The following is a 21,249-nucleotide window of genomic DNA, read 5'->3' on the forward strand; positions in this document are numbered from 1 at the left end:
GTGGGGAAACCAAATCGGATGCCTCACAGGCACACCGGCAGAAGACATAGGCCTACTGGGGACCCATACCACTAACACATTTCTGTCCTAAAATGTTGGTGTGTACTCAATGTGTGCTCACAATGCCTATGGGCTGGCAAGTAGACTAATCCCTTCCGCCCCTTTCCTGAAAAAAAAATCAGGAAGTCAGCATGTTGACAATAAAGAGCAATCTGAATGGGTATTGTAATAGCCTAAATATTACTATGTAATAATTAGGTACAGAATTGAGGGCGCAGCCCCTTGCTCGAACAGGAAGAAGGCGTTAGCCAGTGAGGAAAGGCTGTGCTAACCACCGTTAGCAGCATTTCTATTCGAGACGTAGCAGGCTAGTTGAAGCGAGACTGGTTGATGCAGCCAGGCTGTTGTCATAGCTTGTCTGCAGTGCAGTGTCAGAAAAGGGAGTCAGCCAAGCAGCCACTTGTGTTTAGCTCTTTAGCAGCTAGCAAGCAAACCCTTTCCACCACAGAAGGTTGCGCCTATTTGCGTAAAGATGGGAACAAGAGACGACGAATACGATTACTTGTTTAAAGGTATGTGTCGTCATTAAGATTTGTGACTGTGCTGTCATAACGTTAACGCCAAGTTACTGTTCCTTGAAGGAGGGGGGTTAGCTAACGCTAATTTGGATGCTCTGATCTCCTATTGGTTTCTACACAGGCTAGTTCTAGCTCTAGCGAACAATGCATTTAGTTGTAATACATAGTGTTACTTCTAGTTAGCTGGGCGACAACATCGCAGAGCATTACAAGCAGTCTCGAGACAGTTGTTGCGTTTTTATTTCCTGTGATTCCACCATCATATATCATGATCAGTGCTCATTGCCACATTAGCGTTGTTCCGTGTTGACATTGTTGACATTGACATCAAGTTGACATAATATGGATCTCTCTTTAATATCCCGCAAACAAGCAAAGAGTTAAATTTGCAATACGGGCAGCTAACGTTACATTGCGACTGCTAGGAGCTAATGTGGGATAGTATGGTGGAGGCTCTCTTGATAACAAGATAACATTAGCCTCCTAGCATAGCGAAAGAGCCACTGGCTGTGAAATCACCAAATCTGTCCCTAGACAGTACATTATCTAGCCAATTTTGGTGGTGTTGTCACCAAACGTTAACATGAGAGGAATGTGTAAGGTGCGTTTGTACGTTATATCCAGAATAATGTCGAAGGGTGTTGGCTAACATCAGGGCAAAAGGAAAGGCTGGCGGCCTGACAAATGGCTTGCTACACAGCCCCTTAACGTTGGCAGAACAACACCGCTGATGAGTGGTTTGCAAAATATGATGGTTACGTAGGGACTGTTCTTTTTATAATGAGAATAACAAAAGCAAGTATACAAACTGAATGTGAAATACAGATGGGGTGTTTTCCTATTTCAGTTCCATTTCCATTCACGGAAGCACAATGGCTCACCTGTCTCCAATGACTCTAACATACAGACAGTGGCTTTGTAGAGCTGTTATAATGTTGTAAACAGACGCTTTTCATCATACTTGCATGCTGACTGCGAATTGAAAGAATTTCTTTTAGTAATGTAAATAAGGCCTAGCGCGTACGCTATCTGATTAGCTGTCAGGTTGGTAATTGGCGCAAAGAATTGTGGGCAATTGATTGAGGGACAAAGGAATTTGACAGGTTACAATGTTTTCTTTCTCCACTTAAGTGGTATGTGGCTGCTTTCATGACTTATATCATGCAGGCAATGTAGAATTTCAACGATTTTCTAGACAACCCCTTCATCCAGCTATTACTTGTTTACATCCCCAGTGTGAGACTTGGAAATGGCCTAGGGCTAGGGCCTACACTGTAGCAATTTGTTAGTCTTTTGTTGTCTTGAGTTGTCCAAGAGCCCAGTTGATGTTGTGCAGTAGTGCCTACCCACTTGATGTAGCCAGAATTCCTGGAGAGATGATTAATGGTTTTCCTGGATGAAAACAGGAATGCCCCTCAGCATTCCTCTTCCCTCCCAACGTACAATTGCTATTAATGGACTCATGTAGACTTTAACAGCATTCAGCAGCAAACAAACAGTTGAAGTGAAAAAGTAGGCAACACAATGTCTTAAAATTAACGTCAGACATTGATGTTGATTCAGTCCTTATATCCTGAGTTGACAGTGAATGTGGGAAACACCTCTAATCCTGCTCACAAATTCAAGAGTATACCAACAAAGTGGTCCAGTGACTACTTACACACAAACTGCACTGGTGTTCTCACAGTCATTGAAAGCACTTGAAATAACTGGAATTTCACACAAGTACTTTCAAATAATTAAGAGTGACTTGGAATCTAGAGTCTTCAATTGATTTTCTATTGCATATGAGTGTTATTTGAACAAAGCTAAGTTTGCATTGTCATTGCATGAGTTACTGTCATGTGACTATTTTGACAATGGGGCCTAACTTATGAATTATGTTTTGGAAAATGTTCCTTTGCAACACACACACACACACACACACACACACACACACACACACACACACACACACACACACACACACACACACACACACACACACACACACACACACACACACACACACACACACACACACAGAGAGAGAGAGACATTGTGTGTTAATCTATGTCCAATTAAATGATTCACATAGTGCAGTGATTCTTAAACTGTGGATGGTGGGCTCTGAAGGTATGCCAAATGGGCCTTATTTTTAAATAATGGTTATGTATATGTGTGTTGCTGTTGATTATTTATTTGAGTTGTATTGGTTATTGGGTCAGAGGTGGGCCCGCCCCAAACTTTGTGAGAATTTCAAGTTAGGCCCCGCTCTGGCGTGTTGAGTCCCAGTGTCTGTCCAATGTGCATGACAGCCAGTGTTGAATGCATTTCAGTCAGACTTTCTACAACAAAAGTTTAGGCCTTCCTTTTATGACCCATTTCATGAACAATGCTTTTTCTTCAGAGAAAGAGCGATTGAGAGAATCAGTCCCTCATTCACAGCCGTCATTATTGTCTCCTGTTAGGACTGACTGTGGGCTTGTTTTGAAATCGTCCTGCTTTTTGCCAGACTCGCCTTGTCATTTTCACCATTTTATCAGCAGTGCTTGAAATTGGTGGTTTTTTCACTCACCTCACCGACCACCGTGGCTATTGGTTTCCCAGAGTCACTATCCATTCAGCCTTTCTACGAGCCATACTGGTGGTCATTTATCTTAACTTATTCATTTATCACGTACAGATAACTCTGATAAATACATAGTGTTCTATTTGAATCTGAGTGCAAACAATTGATGCGCAAGGGGTGAACAGGATATATGCTACTGTTGTACTGTTTGTCATACCCAAGAGTAAATTCCCTGCCAAAGTGTCTCATGACACTGATATTATTACTAGCCACAGCCACGGTGTCCCAGCATTTGTCTGGTTGGCTGGTGCTCATGTTGAGCCATGCTTGTCAGAACATCGCTTTACCCTGTGGGTAGCTAGGCTGTAGCCCACAGTGTTGTGCAGTGAGGTTTGGTTCAGCAATATCACCTTTTTAAGCCCTCTCTCTCTCAGTGCTATGGGAAACTGGGGATGACATTAGAGCGTCCTGCTTTGTTGCTTCCACCTTGAACAATAGAGGGGAAGTTGTAAGGAAGAAGGGACATTTCATGTGTGTTGCCCGACTGACACATGTTTTAATAGTGTGCCTTTTTAGAAACAAAAGTAGAACCCCAGAACTGCATTTTAGGATTACTCCACCTTAGGGCTGCACGATTATGGAAAAAATCATAATCACGATTATTTTGGTCAAAATCATAATCACGATTATTAATCACGATTATTGATTTTTGCAGATGTTTTTAAAAATAGTAACTATAACCAAGAATGAATTACATACATGATGATCAAAATACAATGAATTGTAACAATTATGTAAGTTAAAGGCAATAGCATGAAACTAAAGTGGACAAGTTTCAGAAACACCAGCCTGTCAGTATGTTCTGGCTTCAAGGACGCTCTCAAAAGTAGGTCACTATTGCCACGATTAAATCACGATTAAAATCACGAGTTCGATTTCACTATTTTATCACAATTTTGATTATTTTTCGATTAATTGTGCTGCCCTACTCCACCTGACACTGCCCAAATAAGCATTAGCATTTTTGCGTGTCAGGTAGCTTGCTCATGTCGGGTGGGGTACTCTTCTCTAACACTAAGTTACTCTACTTAATTAACGCTTATTTCAACCTTTAAGTCACATTATCTCTGAAATGACTCAAGCATCAAACATTAACACATTTCAGGTGTTGTTCATGACATTGCAGGGTACATGTGGACAATCTTTTTTGATATTCAATTTAATATTTTAATAACTCATAATTCATACTCGGATAACTGTGTTCAATGTTGTTTGCGTTATTTGTATAGCCAGAAAAGAGCTTTCAAACAATACCAAAACCATCACTTCCTGACGAAGGCTTCATGCCGAAACGCGTCAAAGTATTTTAATCATGCTATGCCCAACAAAATAAAGGCATTTTAATTACAAAGAAGATGAGTGCCTTGGTATTTCTAAAACTTTTTTGAAATACCAAAACCATCTCTTTGTGACTATAATTGACATAATACAGGATAAATACGTATGGTGTCCTACCCTCTTAATTAAATCTTTCCTAATTTCTTCCTTAATATTGGTGCCAGATTCATGCAAATGCAGTCCTTGGGTTCTACCTTGCCACTGAAAAAGCACTAATGGCTCTTTTCCACTGCCGGTTTCTGGTAGGCCTACAGCTCGACATAGCGCGACTCGGCCACCACTTTTTGCTTTTGGAATAGGCACGACAAAGCTCAATCGTGAAGGCTGCCGAGTCGCACTGTGTCGAGCCGTAGGCCTACCAGTAAACCGGCAGTGGAAAAGAGGCATTAGTTTTATTAAAATCTGTGTCGGTCGGGCCCCAAAGTGTCTGATTTGAGGTGAAATGACCCAGAAGAGGGTACGAGAGCTTTTGAGGTAGTAGGTGAGGAGGGAGGGAGGAAGGAAGGGGTTACAACAATCCTACTGTTAGACCACTGTTTACTCAGTTCAAACAGTGCTTCTGTTTACTGTTGTCCTTGGCTCAAATGGAAGAGCGATTTCTCACTTCCAAATGATTGATTGTGCCTTCTAAGAACAGACTAATCAATAGCCTAGACTACAGCCTCATATTACACCGTTTTCTCTGCTCATGGTTGCTAGTAGTCATCTTTTTTTGCCTTTATTTGACAGGACAGTGAAGGTAATGACAGGAAGAGAGAGAGAGAGAGAGAGAAGGGTCGGCAAATGACCCGGGCCGGGAATCGAACCTGGGTCGGCCGCATAGCAAATGAGTGCCCTACCGTGGCGCAAACGGTAGAGTACTCATTTGCTATGCGGCTGACCCAGGTTCGATTCCCGGCTAGTAGTCATCTTTGAATTGGGGTCAACTTTTCATTCCCGAGGCCCTTGTGTTCCCAGGGCCCATTGGCCCCCAAGGTTTTAGGCTATAGGCTATATGAAAGATAATGGTGCTGAAACAAAGCGGCCTGTGTTCCTCTGTTTGCCTTAGTTCTGTAGGTCTAGTGTCCTAGAATCTCCCCAGCTGCCTTCTGCACAGAATGGTGACCAGGAGTGCATTTCTTGAAACCATAGTTGCTAACTATGTTAGCTACTTTGCACCTTGCAATGCAATTTCCCATTGGCAACTACCCAAGTTGCTAACTGGCTAACAACTATGCTTTCGAGAAATTCAGCCCAGGAGAGGTAATACAAGGGCCCTTGAAATGGGCACTAGTTGAAAATAAAATAACTAAGCTGAGTGGGTAGTCATAATGGCGTATGGCTTGAAATTTGACGAGATTAATGTATCAGCCTTAGCCCATTTTCACATAGCTTGGTTGTAGTGACATACTGTATTTGCGTCACATAATCAAAAAGCTGTGCCATGTGACACTATGTACTGTATGTTTTAATTATCAACATTCTTTTTATTCTTGATAACAATGTTCTGTCATCTCGGCAAAATGACTAGGTTGTTGTTAGACCTTGACAGGGAAGTGTGCCATTACCAATATCCAGGCTCCTGTCACCAATATCCATTAAGGCTACACGCAATAATTACACAATTTCTTTCATTGTTTCCCAAACCAAGACAAGAACACAGGGTGACAATTGTGGGTTCTGGGACTGTACAGAATTGTAGGGTCCTTGGATGAATTCAATGTTAGTTATGTATACCCTGATATGGGTGTAAATATGGCATCCTGGTATGATGGTATGTTGCATAGGCTGTGAATAGCATCACTGGGTTACGCTTTATTTTAATGGTTCACTATTACAGTGGATCTACCACATTAGGTGTAGTGTAATAACTAGTGTAACAATATTTAATACCATGTAATACCAGTATAATACCATGTACCATTTTTTTTCCTTCCATCTAGGGTTAGGGTTGGTACATGGTATTACACTGGTATTAGCTTGTATTAAATATTGTTACACTGGTTATTACACTGTACCTTATGTGGTAGATCCACTGTAATAGTGAACCATTAAAATAAAGTGTTACCCATCACTGTATCATTTGGTGTACTAGCACTTTGGGATTTGATATATGGTAGAGTTGTCTGTTTCTTTATTCCATTGTTAAGCCATATGCATATGTATCCATCTCCATTTGATATACAACCGTGTCCGATTAGCCGTTAGCCAATATCAGAGACGTGTGATATAGAAACTCTAAGTATCAATTTTTGGTAAAGGGAGTTTAGAGATTACATTCATTCACAACATAAAATCATTACCTTTTCAGAGAATATTGTCAAGGTGGTAAGTGTTGTGTATAAGTGTGCCTCGACAAGGAAGTGCAGGGGGTAAACCCTCAGTTAAACAATATCACAACTATATTTAACTATTGCTGGATCTCAGATGGCGCACTTGTGCTCTTCGGTGTTCATGTTTCAGTGCGTATGGCGTATTAGTTAGAAAACTTTCAGAGAGGAAGATACCGCAATATGCTTGTGTACAAACTTGAGAAAGGCCACACTGACCAACGTTGTTTCTGTAAATAAAATTCAGCACAATGGACAAGACAAGAGTGTGCGGTATCTTCCTCTCTGAAAGTGAACTTGTACCTCGAAACCTCTGGTGTGCGTTGGCTTCCTCTTCTAAGAAAAGAAAGCTTACCAGCCACTTTTACCCACTAGTGAGTGTGTGTTTGAGTAGTAAGATCAACATCTTCTAGCCATTTTGGCTGATTATAAAAAAAGTTCATTTAGATCCTTGCTAACCACCATCTCCTTCCCATCTGTCTCGCTCCTCCCTCCACTCCGCGTCTAGTGGTGCTGATCGGGGACTCGGGTGTGGGCAAGAGTAACCTGCTATCCCGCTTCACCCGCAACGAGTTCAACCTGGAGAGCAAGAGCACCATCGGGGTGGAGTTCGCCACGCGCAGCATCCAGGTGGACGGCAAGACGGTCAAGGCCCAGATCTGGGACACGGCCGGCCAGGAGCGATACAGGGCCATCACCTCAGCGTAAGTTAAGATGTGTAAATATATACATACACACACACACACACACACACTCATACAATCATATAGACAGACACATACAATCATATACACTCTCTCTCTCTCTAATAACGGCGGGGCAGGAGCGATACAGGGTCATCACCTCAGCGTAAGTGAAGATGGATATCAGAGCTTGACACTGGCCACAGATGCAAATTAGCTTTGTAGCAATTTTGTACAGTTGTCCTGTACATGGCCCTGTCACCAACCGGCCAAATGCTGGTAAAACATTGCTGTGTCTTGTAACGATCTCAGTCTTACTAGCCACTTTGACAAGTCACAGTAGTTCCATCAATTGCTTGTATTTAAATAAATGCAAGAATATTGTAAAGAAAAATAACTGAAAACCAAACTCTGGCTAGCAGAAAGGCGAAATGGCTAGAGACTTGGGATAACCACTAGCCACAGTGGCCAGTGAGCAAAAAACGTTATTGTCAAGCCTTGAATGATGTATGTATACACACACACACAAACACACATACAACACACTCTTTCTCTTATGCCGGAGGGGCAGGAGCGCTGCAGGGCCATCCCCTCAGCCTTAGAGAGAGAGCGACACACGCACACTCATATACAGATCAGAGGCCAGGAGTGCTACAGAGCCATCACCTCACTGTCGGGTCAAACTGATTTTTGTTTTGTTTTTTTAGTGATGTGTAGTGACTCTGTGGGCCTGGTATTTTTAGACGGTCTATTTGCTTGTTGGAGGGCTTTCACACAACGAATTTTGCTCTGCCAGCAGTGTTTTAATCACGCAGGTGGTACACTACAATATATAGAAGAAACTAGAAACTACTTGGCATATATTTTATTTTACCCTTCACTACTTCCTTGACTGGGCATTTTGGGTCATCACAACATGACTAAATTTGACTAAAAATACAAGCAAACTGTGAAGCAAGTTGTGGAGCTATCAGTTTTATGAAGACCAAATTAGAGGCCCATTTCCTGTCTTAAAGGCCCATTTCCTGTCTTGCTGTGACCACAAGTCTATTACACATGAAGATATAAACAGAATCACCGCATCAAATATTGTACATGTACAGCTACTACTACAAGTATTAGACAGCAATGGTAGTGGACACTAGTCAGTGCAAGTCAGACATTCTTTACTGTAATATGCAGCAATAAAGAACAATCTTAAAAACCCATATATGATGATACAAAAATATGTTTTTTTTCCCTTGGCACACAGACTCGTACAGACTAGTATGACAGCAGTAACTGTAGAGTTAATGAGGACTTGTAGCAGGATCAGAGTACTGTACCAGAGATTCTTTAAGTATAGAGATATGCCAACATAATAGGTTGCTATGGGCACCTAACATGACCAGGACCAATGGAACCTCTCTCTCTCTACTCTCTCTGATTGTACCTGACGTATTTGTGAATAATGGAGGGTATCCATAAGCATTACAGAGATACTGCAAGTGTTTCATCAATAAGGCTTGCCCAGCATAAACTCAACGGTTCTCCATTGAAGTTGGTAGTTATTGGGGGGCAGCTGTGGCTTGCATGCCCATGGGGACCCCAGTTCGAGTCAGGATGAGGTAATTTCCCAATCCTCCCCCATCTCTCTCCCACTCACTTCCTGTCAGCGTCTCATATTGTCCTGTCAATAAAGGCATAAAAAGCCCCTAAATATACTGTATATTTAAAAAAAGAAGTTAGTAGTCATTTGTAACACAGCAACTGAGTTGTTGATGTTTTTTCGGCAGGTATTACCGTGGTGCTGTGGGGGCCCTGCTGGTCTATGACATCGCCAAGCACCTGACCTATGAAAACGTGGAGCGCTGGCTGAAGGAGCTGAGGGACCACGCCGACAGCAACATCGTCATCATGCTGGTTGGCAACAAGAGCGACCTGCGCCACCTCAGAGCCGTGCCCACCGACGAAGCCCGCGCCTTCGCAGGTACACGCACACGGGCGTGCGCGCGTGCACACACACAACACACACAACACACACAACACACACAACACACACACAACACACACAACACACACAACACACACAACATTGTCATCATGCTTGTCGGTAACAGGAGAGCCGTGTCCACTGATGAGGCTCGTGCCTTTGCAGGTAAACTGGGGAAGGGGTGTGTGTGTGATGCATACTGTGATGACACATTTGTCATGAGGACCACGATTGTACAAATCCCTCTTTATGCAGTCTACAATGTTCGTTTGAGGATATCCCACGAGGCATATTAATAACACACACCTGCAAGCAGCCCAGAATTAATTAATCCCTATTTTGCTACTTAAGACATGAACTTGACATCTCTTGCTCATTTTTCAGTCCTACACTAGCATCAATATCTATCTTTTACAGATCGCACATACAGTACACACCCCTTTTCAAATGCCATTTTTTTGTGATGTAAAAAAAACAATAATTTCACAACTTTTTTTCCAAATCTAATATAAACTATGTCAAAGCTTATTCATGCTACCACCCAGCAGGTATTCGATGGGATTCACAGCTGAACTCTGTCTGGGTCATTCCAAAACCTCAACCTTCTGGTGAAGCCATTCTTTTGTTGATTTAGGCGTGTGCAGTGCTTAGGGTTTCTCATCATCCTCAACTTTCTAACAGGGGGCGAACAAATTTGTGCCACAATCATTGCCACTCTGGAGCAGTTCATAATTCCCTCTCCCCTGACTAAGGCCCCAGTTCCAGCTGAAGAAAAACAGTCACAAAGGATGATGCGACCACCACCATGCTTTACTCTAGTATGGTGTTAATTGGGTGATGATATACAGTGTTGTTATTGTGCCAAACATACCGTTTGGAATTATGAACAAAACGTTGAACCTCGGTTTCATCAGACCATAACACATTTTTCCTCTTGCATTTGGGAGATTTCAGATGTGTTTTTGTAAAATATACTCCACCAAGGTTGAATTTTTTTTGGACATAACTCCAAAAGGTATAATAGTGGTGGCAGCATTGTGCTTTTGCACTCTTTTTCTTCAGCTGGAACAGGGGCCTTATATTAGTCAGGGAGGAGGGAATTACGAACAGCTCTAAGTTACAGTCAGTGTTGCCACAAAACTTTCAGCCCCCTTTTGCAAAGTTGAAGATGAAAAGGAACTTCATCTTTCAGAACAAAAATTAGAACTAATGTGCATACTGCAAAACACTATTCTTGTGTCCTTAACCTAACAAGCTGAGAGATGCATCTGTAGTACTCAACTGACTTATCTGATGTCGCTTTTCAGAGAAGAACGGCCTGTCTTTCCTGGAGACATCAGCCCTGGACTCCACCAACGTAGAAACGGCTTTCCAGACCATCCTGACGGGTACAAAAAACAACCCAGCAGCACCCACCACAGTCAGCCTCTGCCTGATCTGTGTCAGTCTGTCTGCACTGGTTAGCGATGTGGGATGGCATGCTCATTCTAAGTGAATGGACAGTAACAGGAGAGGTGGAGGAAAGGAGCTTTTTATTTATGATGGATATAGCCACAGATGTGTCTGTGTCTGTGCATGTGTATAAGTGTAAGTGCCTATGTCTTTGTTTGAGTACATCTGTGTGTGTTTTTGGGAAGGAGATAGAGAGAGCACGTGCGTGTGTGTGTGTGTGTGTGTGTGGGCGTGTGCGTGTGTGAGCGCCTGTGAGCGTGTGTGTGTGCGTGCGCTTGTGTGTGTGTGCGCGTGTGTGTGTGGGCATTCGTCTGCGTGTGCGTGCGTGTGTTCGCGCGTGTGCATGTGCACGTGTCTGAGTGAGGGAGCTGGAAAGGGAATGTAGCCTGCCTATGGGTGAAGACAGGGATGGATTGTGAGAGATGGGAGTGTTGGCTGGAGGCCAGGCCCAAGCCCCGTTCTGAAGAAGTAATCAAAGCTGCCCTTGGTCAGAGACGGATCCTTCCAGCTCCTTTGGCCAGACGTGACTGTCATAAAGATCCACACTACACTGCCTCCTAATACAAGCCCTGCGTCACCCCGATAGCTTTTTAATGTCCCATTGCCTGACATCTCACTCAAACAAAACAAAAAACATGGATTTTTTTAAACACTGGACTTTTTACATTTGTATTTATCTGTAGAAGAGGCTGAATAAGGGGTTGTTCACTAGCTTATTTTTTCAACATCCTGTCAGTTCTTGGGAAATGTTGAGATTCCCAATTAATGGTCCGGGTGACTAATGGTCACAAAGGCTTTAGTGTAAAAGGGACAGTTCACTTATCTGCTAGTGTGTAGAGTTTGCATACACCAACAGATTGTAAATGTTGTTTTTTCTTATTATCCAATAATTATTTCTTATTATCCAATCATATTTCTTATTGGATAGTAAACTCATTGGATGCATCTTGTGAATTCTAAAAGCCTGTAGCATTGCAGCATTTTTAGAAAGTATTTCATTCTTTCATGTTTGTCAATTGACACTTGTTCCCTTTACTGTAAATTGACCAATTGTTGCAGCTCACAGTTGACAGCTCCAGTGACCACTGGGTCACAAGTTTAAACATTGACTAATGTGCCCTTATTATATTTCTCTCTCTCTCTCTCTCTCTCTCTCTCTCTCTCTCTCGCTCTCTGTCTCTCTCTCTCTCTCTCTCTTATAGAAATCTACCGCATTGTGTCTCAAAAGCAGATGTCTGATCGCCGAGACAACGACATGTCACCTAGCAACAACGTGGTGTCCATCCAGGTGCAACCCACTGAGAACAAACCCAAGATGCAATGCTGCCAGAGCATCTAGCCGCAGCACCCCCCTAACCCAGCCTCAAACACACATACACACACACACACACACACACACACACACACACACACACACACACACACACACACACACACACACACACACACACACACACACACACACACACACACACACACACACACATTCTACCCATCCCGGCCCCCCCTCTCTCCTTTCCTCAGTAAGACTGCTTTGGTCTTGGCTGCAGCTGTGTGTGTGAGGCAAGCAGGCACACGCTCCTGCAGTGTCCGCCAGGTGGGGGCGCTATATATAAGGGTCCCCGCTGGCAGTCTCTGGACAAAGCTTTTCAGTTTGGGGCTTTTATCTTCTGTTGATTTTGTTTTGTTTGTTTGTTTTTTGTCCATTTTTTTCTGCCGTTGTAGGCTTTTTATATGGCAAAGTTTTAATAATCATATGTGCTGATTTTCACAGAAATGTCTTAATATATATGATTTGTTTTTTTTTGTTTTGTTTTGTTTGTGCGTGTCTATGTATGTGCGTTTGTTTGAAAGTGTTTTTTGTTTGTTATTGTCTATGACAGCATGTGGTATTCATTCAGGCGGTTTGACTAGTGAGAGGGCACGCCCAGATCTGTCTTGTCTTGTCGAAAGGGTGTACAAGGAAGGAAGGAAAGGGGGTGATGGTCTTGTCTTGAGATTCTTGGCGGAACACACTGGCTAATTGCCATTGGATGTCAGACAGGCAGGCACATTTGTGCTCATTGGCTGCGGTGTAAATGCTTAGCGCTTTTGATTGGCTGGCTTGGAAAGACTTCCTCATCTTTTCGTCCCGGACGTGATTGCGCTCGAGATTCACTAGTTTGACGCCCTCTCGTGATTTCACATGGTAATCAAACATTTCAAACAAGCGATTTAAGGTTAGGGTTAGGTTTAGGGTTAAGGTTAGGGTTAGGGTTAAGGTTAGGGTTAGGTTTAGGGTTAGGTTTAGGGTTAAGGTTAGGGTTAGGGTTAGGTTTAGGGTCGTATGACGTAAGCGGTAAGTACCGAAAGGGCGTCGAACTAGTGAGTCCCGATTGCGCCCATCATTAGTAGTGACCAAGTGCAGAGGCCGAACAGCCTAAAAAACCAAAACGGTTTGTGCATGCGCGTGTTTGTGTGTGTGTATGGACTTGTGTCTGTGTGTCTGAACACACATGATTGGTTGCACTTGGTGTGCTTGGTGCGGGTGGTGATAGTAGTAGCAGCAGCAGCATAAGTGGGCTAGTTGGGGCAACACTGTTTGTCTAATTGGTGAATGGCATAAATGAAGGGTTAGCACCCCACCTTAAGCTTTGTGAGTGTTGTCACAGGTGCGTGTGGTGTCCGTGCTCCACTTGCATGGTGTGTGGCGCGAATGGGTCCTGGTGCCATTTGGTACAAAATGTCACGCGGGGCTGATGCCTTCTGATTCTACCCCTGGGGCTTTGCTTCACAGTTTGTTTCCCCAGTCTCTCTCTCTCTCTCTCTCTCTCTCTCTCTCTCTCTCTCTCTCTCTCTCTCTCTCTCTCTCTCTCTCTCTCTCTCATATCCCTACTCCCTCGTTTCCTTCCGCCTCCCCTCTCTCATTCCTTCTCTCTTCCTTTCTGGCTTCCGCTGTCTCTCTCTCTCTCACCCTCAGCATGCTCATCGTACATGTTCATACAGTGAGATTCTGAGTCCTTCTCTCTCTTTCCACGGTATAAACTTCTTTGCCTCACTGTGTCTGCCTGCTGAGTCCCAAGGTCTTTCTCTGGTTTGTCATCCTTTGCATTGGCCTTTTTTCTTCTCTGACATTATGAGAGGATTTTATTGAATGGGCAACCCTCTTATTCCCCTTTCATGATATCCTGATTGAGCTGTAAACCTGTTCAATGATGTCTGCCATTAATTAACGAGTTATGACCGTCACTCACGCCAGCCTTATTTCTGACCATCGTCACCCAAAAAAACCCTTCATCAACCCTTTCATCTCTACGTATATATCTTTTGTCTGTCTGTAGAGTTCAACGCCTATAAAAGTATGCCCGTCCTGACTCAAAAAAAAGAAGAAAAAAAAGTTTGTACTTCAGGTAGAACACTAGCTTATACAACGTATGTATGCACCCTTGTTCGTTCATTTCAGTGCCAATGGACCACTAAAAAGAGCATTCATGTCTATCTTATCTGTCTGTATGTATGTATGTATCTATGTATGTATGTATATATGTATATATATATATACGTACTGTAGCATAGTTGAGTGACACATTTTAAGTCTGTGTGTGCTGTGTGGCCTGATGTATTTAAAGCCAAGTGGAGGACATCTCTCTCATCAGACTACTAGGTCACTAGGACAAATCTAGGCCAGCGGTGAAAAGAAAAACAAAAAAAAGTATGGCTTGCTCCTATCACGCACTCTTGTACCCTTGTTTCCCTTCTCATCTCTTAATGAAGGGAGTTTTGGAGTTGAAACATGAATGAATGGATGACTGACATGCATGGAAAGCAGAATGGAACGTCTTTATTTGTTCAGCAGCCTTCTTCTTGAATCACGGAAAGAGTGCACTTAAGGGAGGAGGATGTGTGCAAGTGTGGGTTTTGGAACGAGGCCAACGTTATCTGCTGTTGGTCAGCTGACTGAATAGAAAGACAAAAGGAGTTGGACCGTGCAGTGTTAGTGCTATGCACACCTCCCTGCGTCACCGTGCCGGGCACGTGGCCTGTCTTTGTGCTGACTTCTGGAGAAAAAAAAAGTGGCTAAGTGATAAACCTGACTAAATGAACCTACAGGAAGTGGTAAACTTGATAATAGATATCCTGTTTGCCTAATTTTTTGTTAAGAAAGTGAGACCTCCAGGCTCTTTTATTAGCTGATTTCACACTTCCTCCAGGTTTACTTAAGTTGGTTTGATACTGAACCACCTTCTTTGAATATTTCCCCATGGCCTCAAACTCAACTCCACTCTACTCAACAGCACTACTGTGACGTGTTCTTTTAAAACCTGTATGTGTGTGTGTGTCTCTCTCTCTCTCACTTCAGCTATAATGTATCGTATTATGGACGACTCCATTCACTTAGAATTATGAATTAGCTTCAAATGTACCACGTGACATTTTGGATATGAGTACCCTGTATTATTATTATTATTATTATTATTACTGACAATGTTTTTTGTCACAGATTATGATGAAGTTTATCATTTTTTTTCTAAATCAAACATTCCTTTTTTTTTAAATTTAGTTAACCACCTCAAGGTGGCAAAATGGTTCCACTTTTTTTGTTAGCTTTTTGTTTTATCTTTTCTTTTTTTTAAACTTCCCCAAATTGAAAAACAAGTTCCATTACCTGAAGGGTGTTTTCTGTATTCACTGATGCGACTCTGGGCTCATTTGCAAATGCCTACACAGGCGGTGCCTTGGCCAGGTGTGTGCATGTGAGTTTTGCCTAATGTGAATCTCAGAGAGCCATTCTTACCTGCTGTCTCTCCTCATCTCCTCCTCAACCACCACCACTTATGGGGGTTAAAGTCCACCGTTCAGTTTTATCTAATTGCTCGTTAATAGCATATTCAAACAAACATGAGAAATACAGAAAGAAAGAAGCGCTTCCTTGTTGTACCAATGATGTCAGTTTCACCTTTTTCTGGCACTAAACATCCCATAACAAGGGATAAGAATGGCCCTCTGAGATTGTAAATGCACATACATCATGTAGCCCTAATGAAAACTGTTAGTATTTACGGTCGGCTGAAGCAGGGAATGGGTTAGAACCAAAAGGCACTCTTATCATGCCTGTTTTAATAGGCGAGAATATGATTGTATGCCTCGGGTGAAGGCTTCCTGGGAAGGATCAAGGCAAAGTCCAATTGAATGTACGTCAATCCCAGAAATCACTGCACCCTTCCCATGAGCCCCCCTGCAGGCCCGTACGATACTGTGAGGGTTCCTGTGTTCTGCCTCTAGGGTTCTGCCACTGGTAGGCCGTCCCAGAACAACCAACTCCACCAATCCTCTCTCCCCTCCCATACTGGAACAACGTGTTAGTTCTAAAGAGGTTTGTCTGCCAGTGGCGGGCAGTGCCAGTGATGTGTTTGAGTGTATTTGTGTGTGTGTAGGAGTGGATAGCACAGATGGCATTGTCTATACACCTCTCCCGATGTCCCGGCCCAAAATTTCTGCAAACCGCCACGGTGTGTCCAAACCTTTTTAGGTTTTTTTTTCTTGATTTTGTTCTGTTCATTTTATTACGCTGTAGTGATTGTCGAAATTATCGTTCACATATTGCCTCTGAAACGATTTATTTTATGTTTCTGTTTTTATTGTGTTTTTATGTTTTGACTGCGCTAGGATTTTGTTTTCCATTTCTATGATTATACTATTTACTCTCTTCACTGTAATTCCAATTTAAAAAACTGCAAATAAAAACAAAATATTACAAATGGAAAATGTTATCCTTCTGCATTTTTTTGTGTGGATATTCTGCTTTCTTTGGTCACCCCCAATTGTAAATGATAGCTATGGCTTCTGTTTCACCAAGTCATTATAGATGATATAACGATATTGAAGCGGAAGCCATTTGCACTAGGTCCATTCAGCAACGTTAATGACAACAATAATGTGTAATGTAAATGGATATGCAGACTTTGAAAACTGGACAGTGGCACTGGAGGTACCTTCTTTTGCAGTGGGCAAGGAAGAGACGGCTGTCCAGCCTGAATGAGTGTGCTCTCACCTTTCCTCTTCAACACCACCAGATCGTTCCTCTTCTGATAAAATTGACAAAAAAACAGCTCCATTTGTTGCATATGGCCCTGGATGACATCCTGCAAATTAACTTAAATTTAGTCTCTAAATAATATTAGACTAGGCCTTTAAAATAGAAGACCACAGCATGTTGCAGTATGAACTAACTCCCGTATGCGATTGCCAAAAGTGTGTTACTTGCAAGACTGTGTGTGTTCTCATATCAAATTGTCATTCTGCACACGGCTTCCTTCATATTTCAGTTCAAAATACAACTTCAATCCAAGAATCTGATTGAAAAGTCTATCTAAATTTAATTCAATAATTGAATATTGAAGAACCCTATTTACTTATTCTGTCCAGACTACGAAACGTGTGAATAAAAGACCATCCCTGTGTGCTTGTCCCACATAAGTGTTTATTTTGTTTATTTTAATATTTTAATAAGAAAAACATCAAGCAGCATTGAAATGGCAATAGTATCTCTGTGGAGTGTACCCATCTGAGTGAGTGAGGAAAGCCTTCTGCAATGCTATGATCATGGCACAATGTAGTAGAACACGCAGTCCTCAGCGCTGTGTTGCTGTGTTGCAGCGCTGTGGGCGCGAAACGTTTCCTGGACGTGTGATTGTCAGAATGTTATTGCTTCTGGGGACAGACAGGGTGGAAACCGCTGCACTGTGAAAATACAATGGATCCAAAATGGAGGCAAGTGAAGCAGAAACAACTTCAACAGAATCACGAAGCGAATGGCTGGCTGATGACATGCCATGTTTAGACACAATGTAAATGACCTTTGACCCTAACAATGATGATGACACGTCTTCCTTCCAGTAATGCTTTTACTTGGACATGAGCTAATACATAGTATCTTTTTTGTTTTGTTTTTTTATTTATTTTTTTACCTTTTAATATCAATGGCCATTGAACCACATGAATAAAATATGTCACTTGATTATCTACACTTTGTATCCATAATGTTTGATCATGCTTGCTTTTTTATCTTTCACGTTAACATCTGAAGAAAAAAACAAATATAAATCACCAATACTGCTGAGAAGAATTCATAAATATAAATAAGATGCATCATTAATTCATAAATACAAAACAGAAACAGAAAAAAACAGTATAATTCAACCAAAACATGTAAACAGATAAAAAAAAAGATTTAAAAAAATGCATACAAAAACCAAAACAGACAGAAAAAAAAACATTATCTTTCTTTTCCTTTTAAATTTTACACCTGTTCTATATATACCATATGCCTACCCATGCTTTACCTCTAATGAGCCTTTTTCATGTGACGTCGGACACCCTGCCTGGAGCATTCGAAGCAGGTGTAAGCTGTATCCAACAGGGAAACGCCAACTCCCATTGTCATTGTGACACAGCACTCCATAGCACACAAGTGAACACTGCACTCTGCACACAACGAAATTGCATGTATGCCTCACCCGTGCAAGGGGGCAGCCACAAGGGAGCAGTGTGGCGGGACGGTACCATGCTCAGGGTACCTCAGTCATGGAGGAGAGCACTGGATATTTACTCCCCCACCAACCTGGCAGGTCGGGAGTCAAACCGGCAACCTTTGGGCTACAAGTCAGACGCCCTAACCGCTTACCCATGACTGCCATGTACCTGCTTTGCTTCCAAATAGAACTTGTACGATGTCACAGTGAAAAACGCCAATAGTCCAGCTTCCTTCTTAACAAGAGAAGAACACAACCAAATCCAACATGGCTGCCTTTAGGTCACCGACGGTGGGAGGCGTAAGACATTGACCCCTCCTCGGGTCAAAGTGGTCCCCACAACTCGTGACTTGGGCCTGATGTCATAGCTGCACTCATGCAACTTTATAGAATGTGCCAGAACATTTCCGCTCCTCCATGGTCCCCCATCTCCCCCCTCTCCCCCTGAGCTTGGCTTGGGCATTCCAACATCCTTGAAGCCAGTCTTCCACAGATTCCTGAGCGTCCTCCCGGTCCCCATCCAGTCTCCAGTCCATTGAGGATCCTTAATCCTTCTGCATACATAACGTGGCTTCACACATTTTTTTTTTCTTAAGAAAATTATGTACATTTTCACTGCGATTTCTGCAGCTGCATTGTAAGAGACACCTATATATACATACAGTACATACACACATACAGTAGTACACAGACTCACAATTTATGTCTATATGTCTATATAGGTGTCAGCGAAAGCCGAGGTGTACAGTAGTGGTAGTAGCCGTGAGACACCACAGGCACACAGTGGTGCTAGGTTGGGTCTCTGTGGTCCTGCTGTGTTGGGAGTGCTGTAGGGAGGGACTACCCTTGTTGGAGTGAGTGGGCCCCCAATCCGGACTTGAGCACGGGTGTGTTTGAACGGAGATGGGAAGAGAAGGAGGAGAGGGGTGAATGGACGCTGGTGTCAAAGGATGTGTGAAACACGGTAGAAGGGTAGAAGACCACTCTCTCTTGAGTGATCTCTCTCTGTCTCTCTCTCAGCTCCCGCACTGTCGCTAATTCTCCAAATCTCTCCGTCATCTTTATTTAGTTTGCTCAGTCCTCTTTAATACTACCGGAGCACACTGAACAGACAGGAAACGAAAGAGGAGACCCTCTCATTCAACATTTGATAGAAAACTCCTGATGGGAGTGATAAGAGAGGTAGAGAGAGAGAGACATGAAAAGGCAGAGAGACGAAGAGAAAGAGGGAGGGAGAGAGAGAGAGAGAGATAGAGGGAGAGAGAGAGACATGAAAAGGCAGAGAGACATAGAGAAGGAGAGAGAGAGAGAGGGGAGAGAGAGGGGAGAGAGAGAGAGAGAGAGAGACAGAGTGATAGAGAGTGAAAAACAGAGTGTGTAACAGAGACAGATGAGTACTAGAGAGGAGAGAGGGGGGCGTTGAGCACCTGTGGAGCTATCCCTCCACCTTCCATCCTGCCCTGTGCAGATACATATTCTACAACCCCCAAAAAGCCCCACCACCTCTCACCCTGACCCATTCCTACCCCAACCCAACCCCAGCCCCAGCCCCAGCCCAACCCCCCGTGAGGAGGGGTGCGGCCCTACAGCAGTGAGCTGGGGGGGCTCTCCGGGGGTGGCGGCGTGTGCGTGGGGCTGTGGCGCATGGGCAGGATGTCGTAGTGGCTGGGGATGTGGCTGTTGCGCGGCAGGTCGTAGGGACTCTGGGAGAAGCCTGTGGCCATGCCATTAGGACCCTGCAGGACACTCACAGTGGGCTCTGTGGAGGAGGGGGAGAGAGAAGGGGAAAGACAGAAAGAGAGAGAGGGGGGAGAGAGAGAGAGAGAGAGAGAGAGGGAGAGGGAGAGGGAGAGGGAGAGAAAGAGATTAAGCTGCATTGTCATTACACTAAATGCATATATAGACTAAGTCAGAGAGAGAGAGAGAGAGAGAGAGAGAGAGAGAGAGAGAGAGAGAGAGAGAGAGAGAGAGAGAGACAGTAATTATGCAATCCAATGACACAAACAAAATAAACATTCATTTGCTATTTCGTTTACGTTTCACACTCGAAATTATCAGACGTTGACTTAATTTAATTTGGTATTTGCTGCACTTCTTGTACAGTTTATCACTGCAACAGATTCTTCTTCAGTGGGACTAAACTGCCCTTTCAAGGAACTTCAGTAGAAGTAGAAAGCAAAATTACTGTCTGACCCACCACCTCAGAAAGGAACATGAGGAGATAAAAAGAACAGAAAAATGCCACACGGCACTCACTCCCAAAGAGAGAGAGAGAGAGAGAGAGAGAGAGAGAGAGAGAGAGAGAGAGAGAGAGAGAGAGAGAGAGAGAGAGAGAGAGATGGCCCTGATGACCCAGGTCAGAAACACATTGGTAGGTCCACTCCACACGCTTTCCTGCAAAATGTAAAAACTTTCACAACAGTCATGCTGACGTAACTCAACTGACCTTGCCCCTTGGCGAAAGTGCCTTATCAGCCTTGAAAAACAATTTCAGAGAACTAGATGAGTTATGTTTCCATCCATTCCAGCTGACGCATTCCAAAGACTAACCTTTGACCTCATGGTCTTACCAGGCGCTCTAGTACTCCTCATCTTCTCAGAGGGAGGTGGGAAAATATTGGAGGGAAAATGACTGGAACATACCGAAATAAGAGGCGTTTTCTTATCAACAAAAGGCTTTATCTCTAAACCTTCAAATAAGTATCATTCCAGGTCTTGGAAGGCATTCCCTCATTCACTACTGTACATAGTCATCATACATAGAGCGCTACGTGGGATGTAAGAACAATGTGTTG

General features: G+C 43.1%; 2 protein-coding genes across 2 annotated transcripts in view; one reads left to right on the top strand and one right to left on the bottom strand.

Annotated features, from left to right (window-relative positions):
* The first annotated feature begins 187 nt into the window (after positions 1 to 187).
* rab11a (RAB11a, member RAS oncogene family) lies at positions 188 to 14,915 on the top strand. The gene is made up of 5 exons (XM_063197096.1): positions 188 to 572; positions 7,345 to 7,540; positions 9,295 to 9,488; positions 10,799 to 10,879; positions 12,146 to 14,915. The coding sequence occupies exons 1-5, from the start codon at positions 533 to 535 to the stop codon at positions 12,280 to 12,282; spliced, it is 648 nt and encodes a 215-aa protein (XP_063053166.1). The 5' UTR covers positions 188 to 532; the 3' UTR covers positions 12,283 to 14,915.
* Positions 14,916 to 20,032: 5,117 nt separating this feature from the next.
* Positions 20,033 to 21,249, bottom strand: part of LOC134448043 (multiple epidermal growth factor-like domains protein 11) — a 190,133-nt gene continuing 188,916 nt past the window's right edge. The window contains exon 23 of the mRNA XM_063197802.1: positions 20,033 to 20,213. Coding sequence (XP_063053872.1) covers positions 20,038 to 20,213 — 176 coding nt within the window. The 3' untranslated portion in view covers positions 20,033 to 20,037. The remainder of the gene's footprint in view (positions 20,214 to 21,249) is intronic.

Source organism: Engraulis encrasicolus, chromosome 4 (genome assembly GCF_034702125.1).
Source record: "Engraulis encrasicolus isolate BLACKSEA-1 chromosome 4, IST_EnEncr_1.0, whole genome shotgun sequence".
Lineage (NCBI taxonomy): Eukaryota > Metazoa > Chordata > Actinopteri > Clupeiformes > Engraulidae > Engraulis > Engraulis encrasicolus.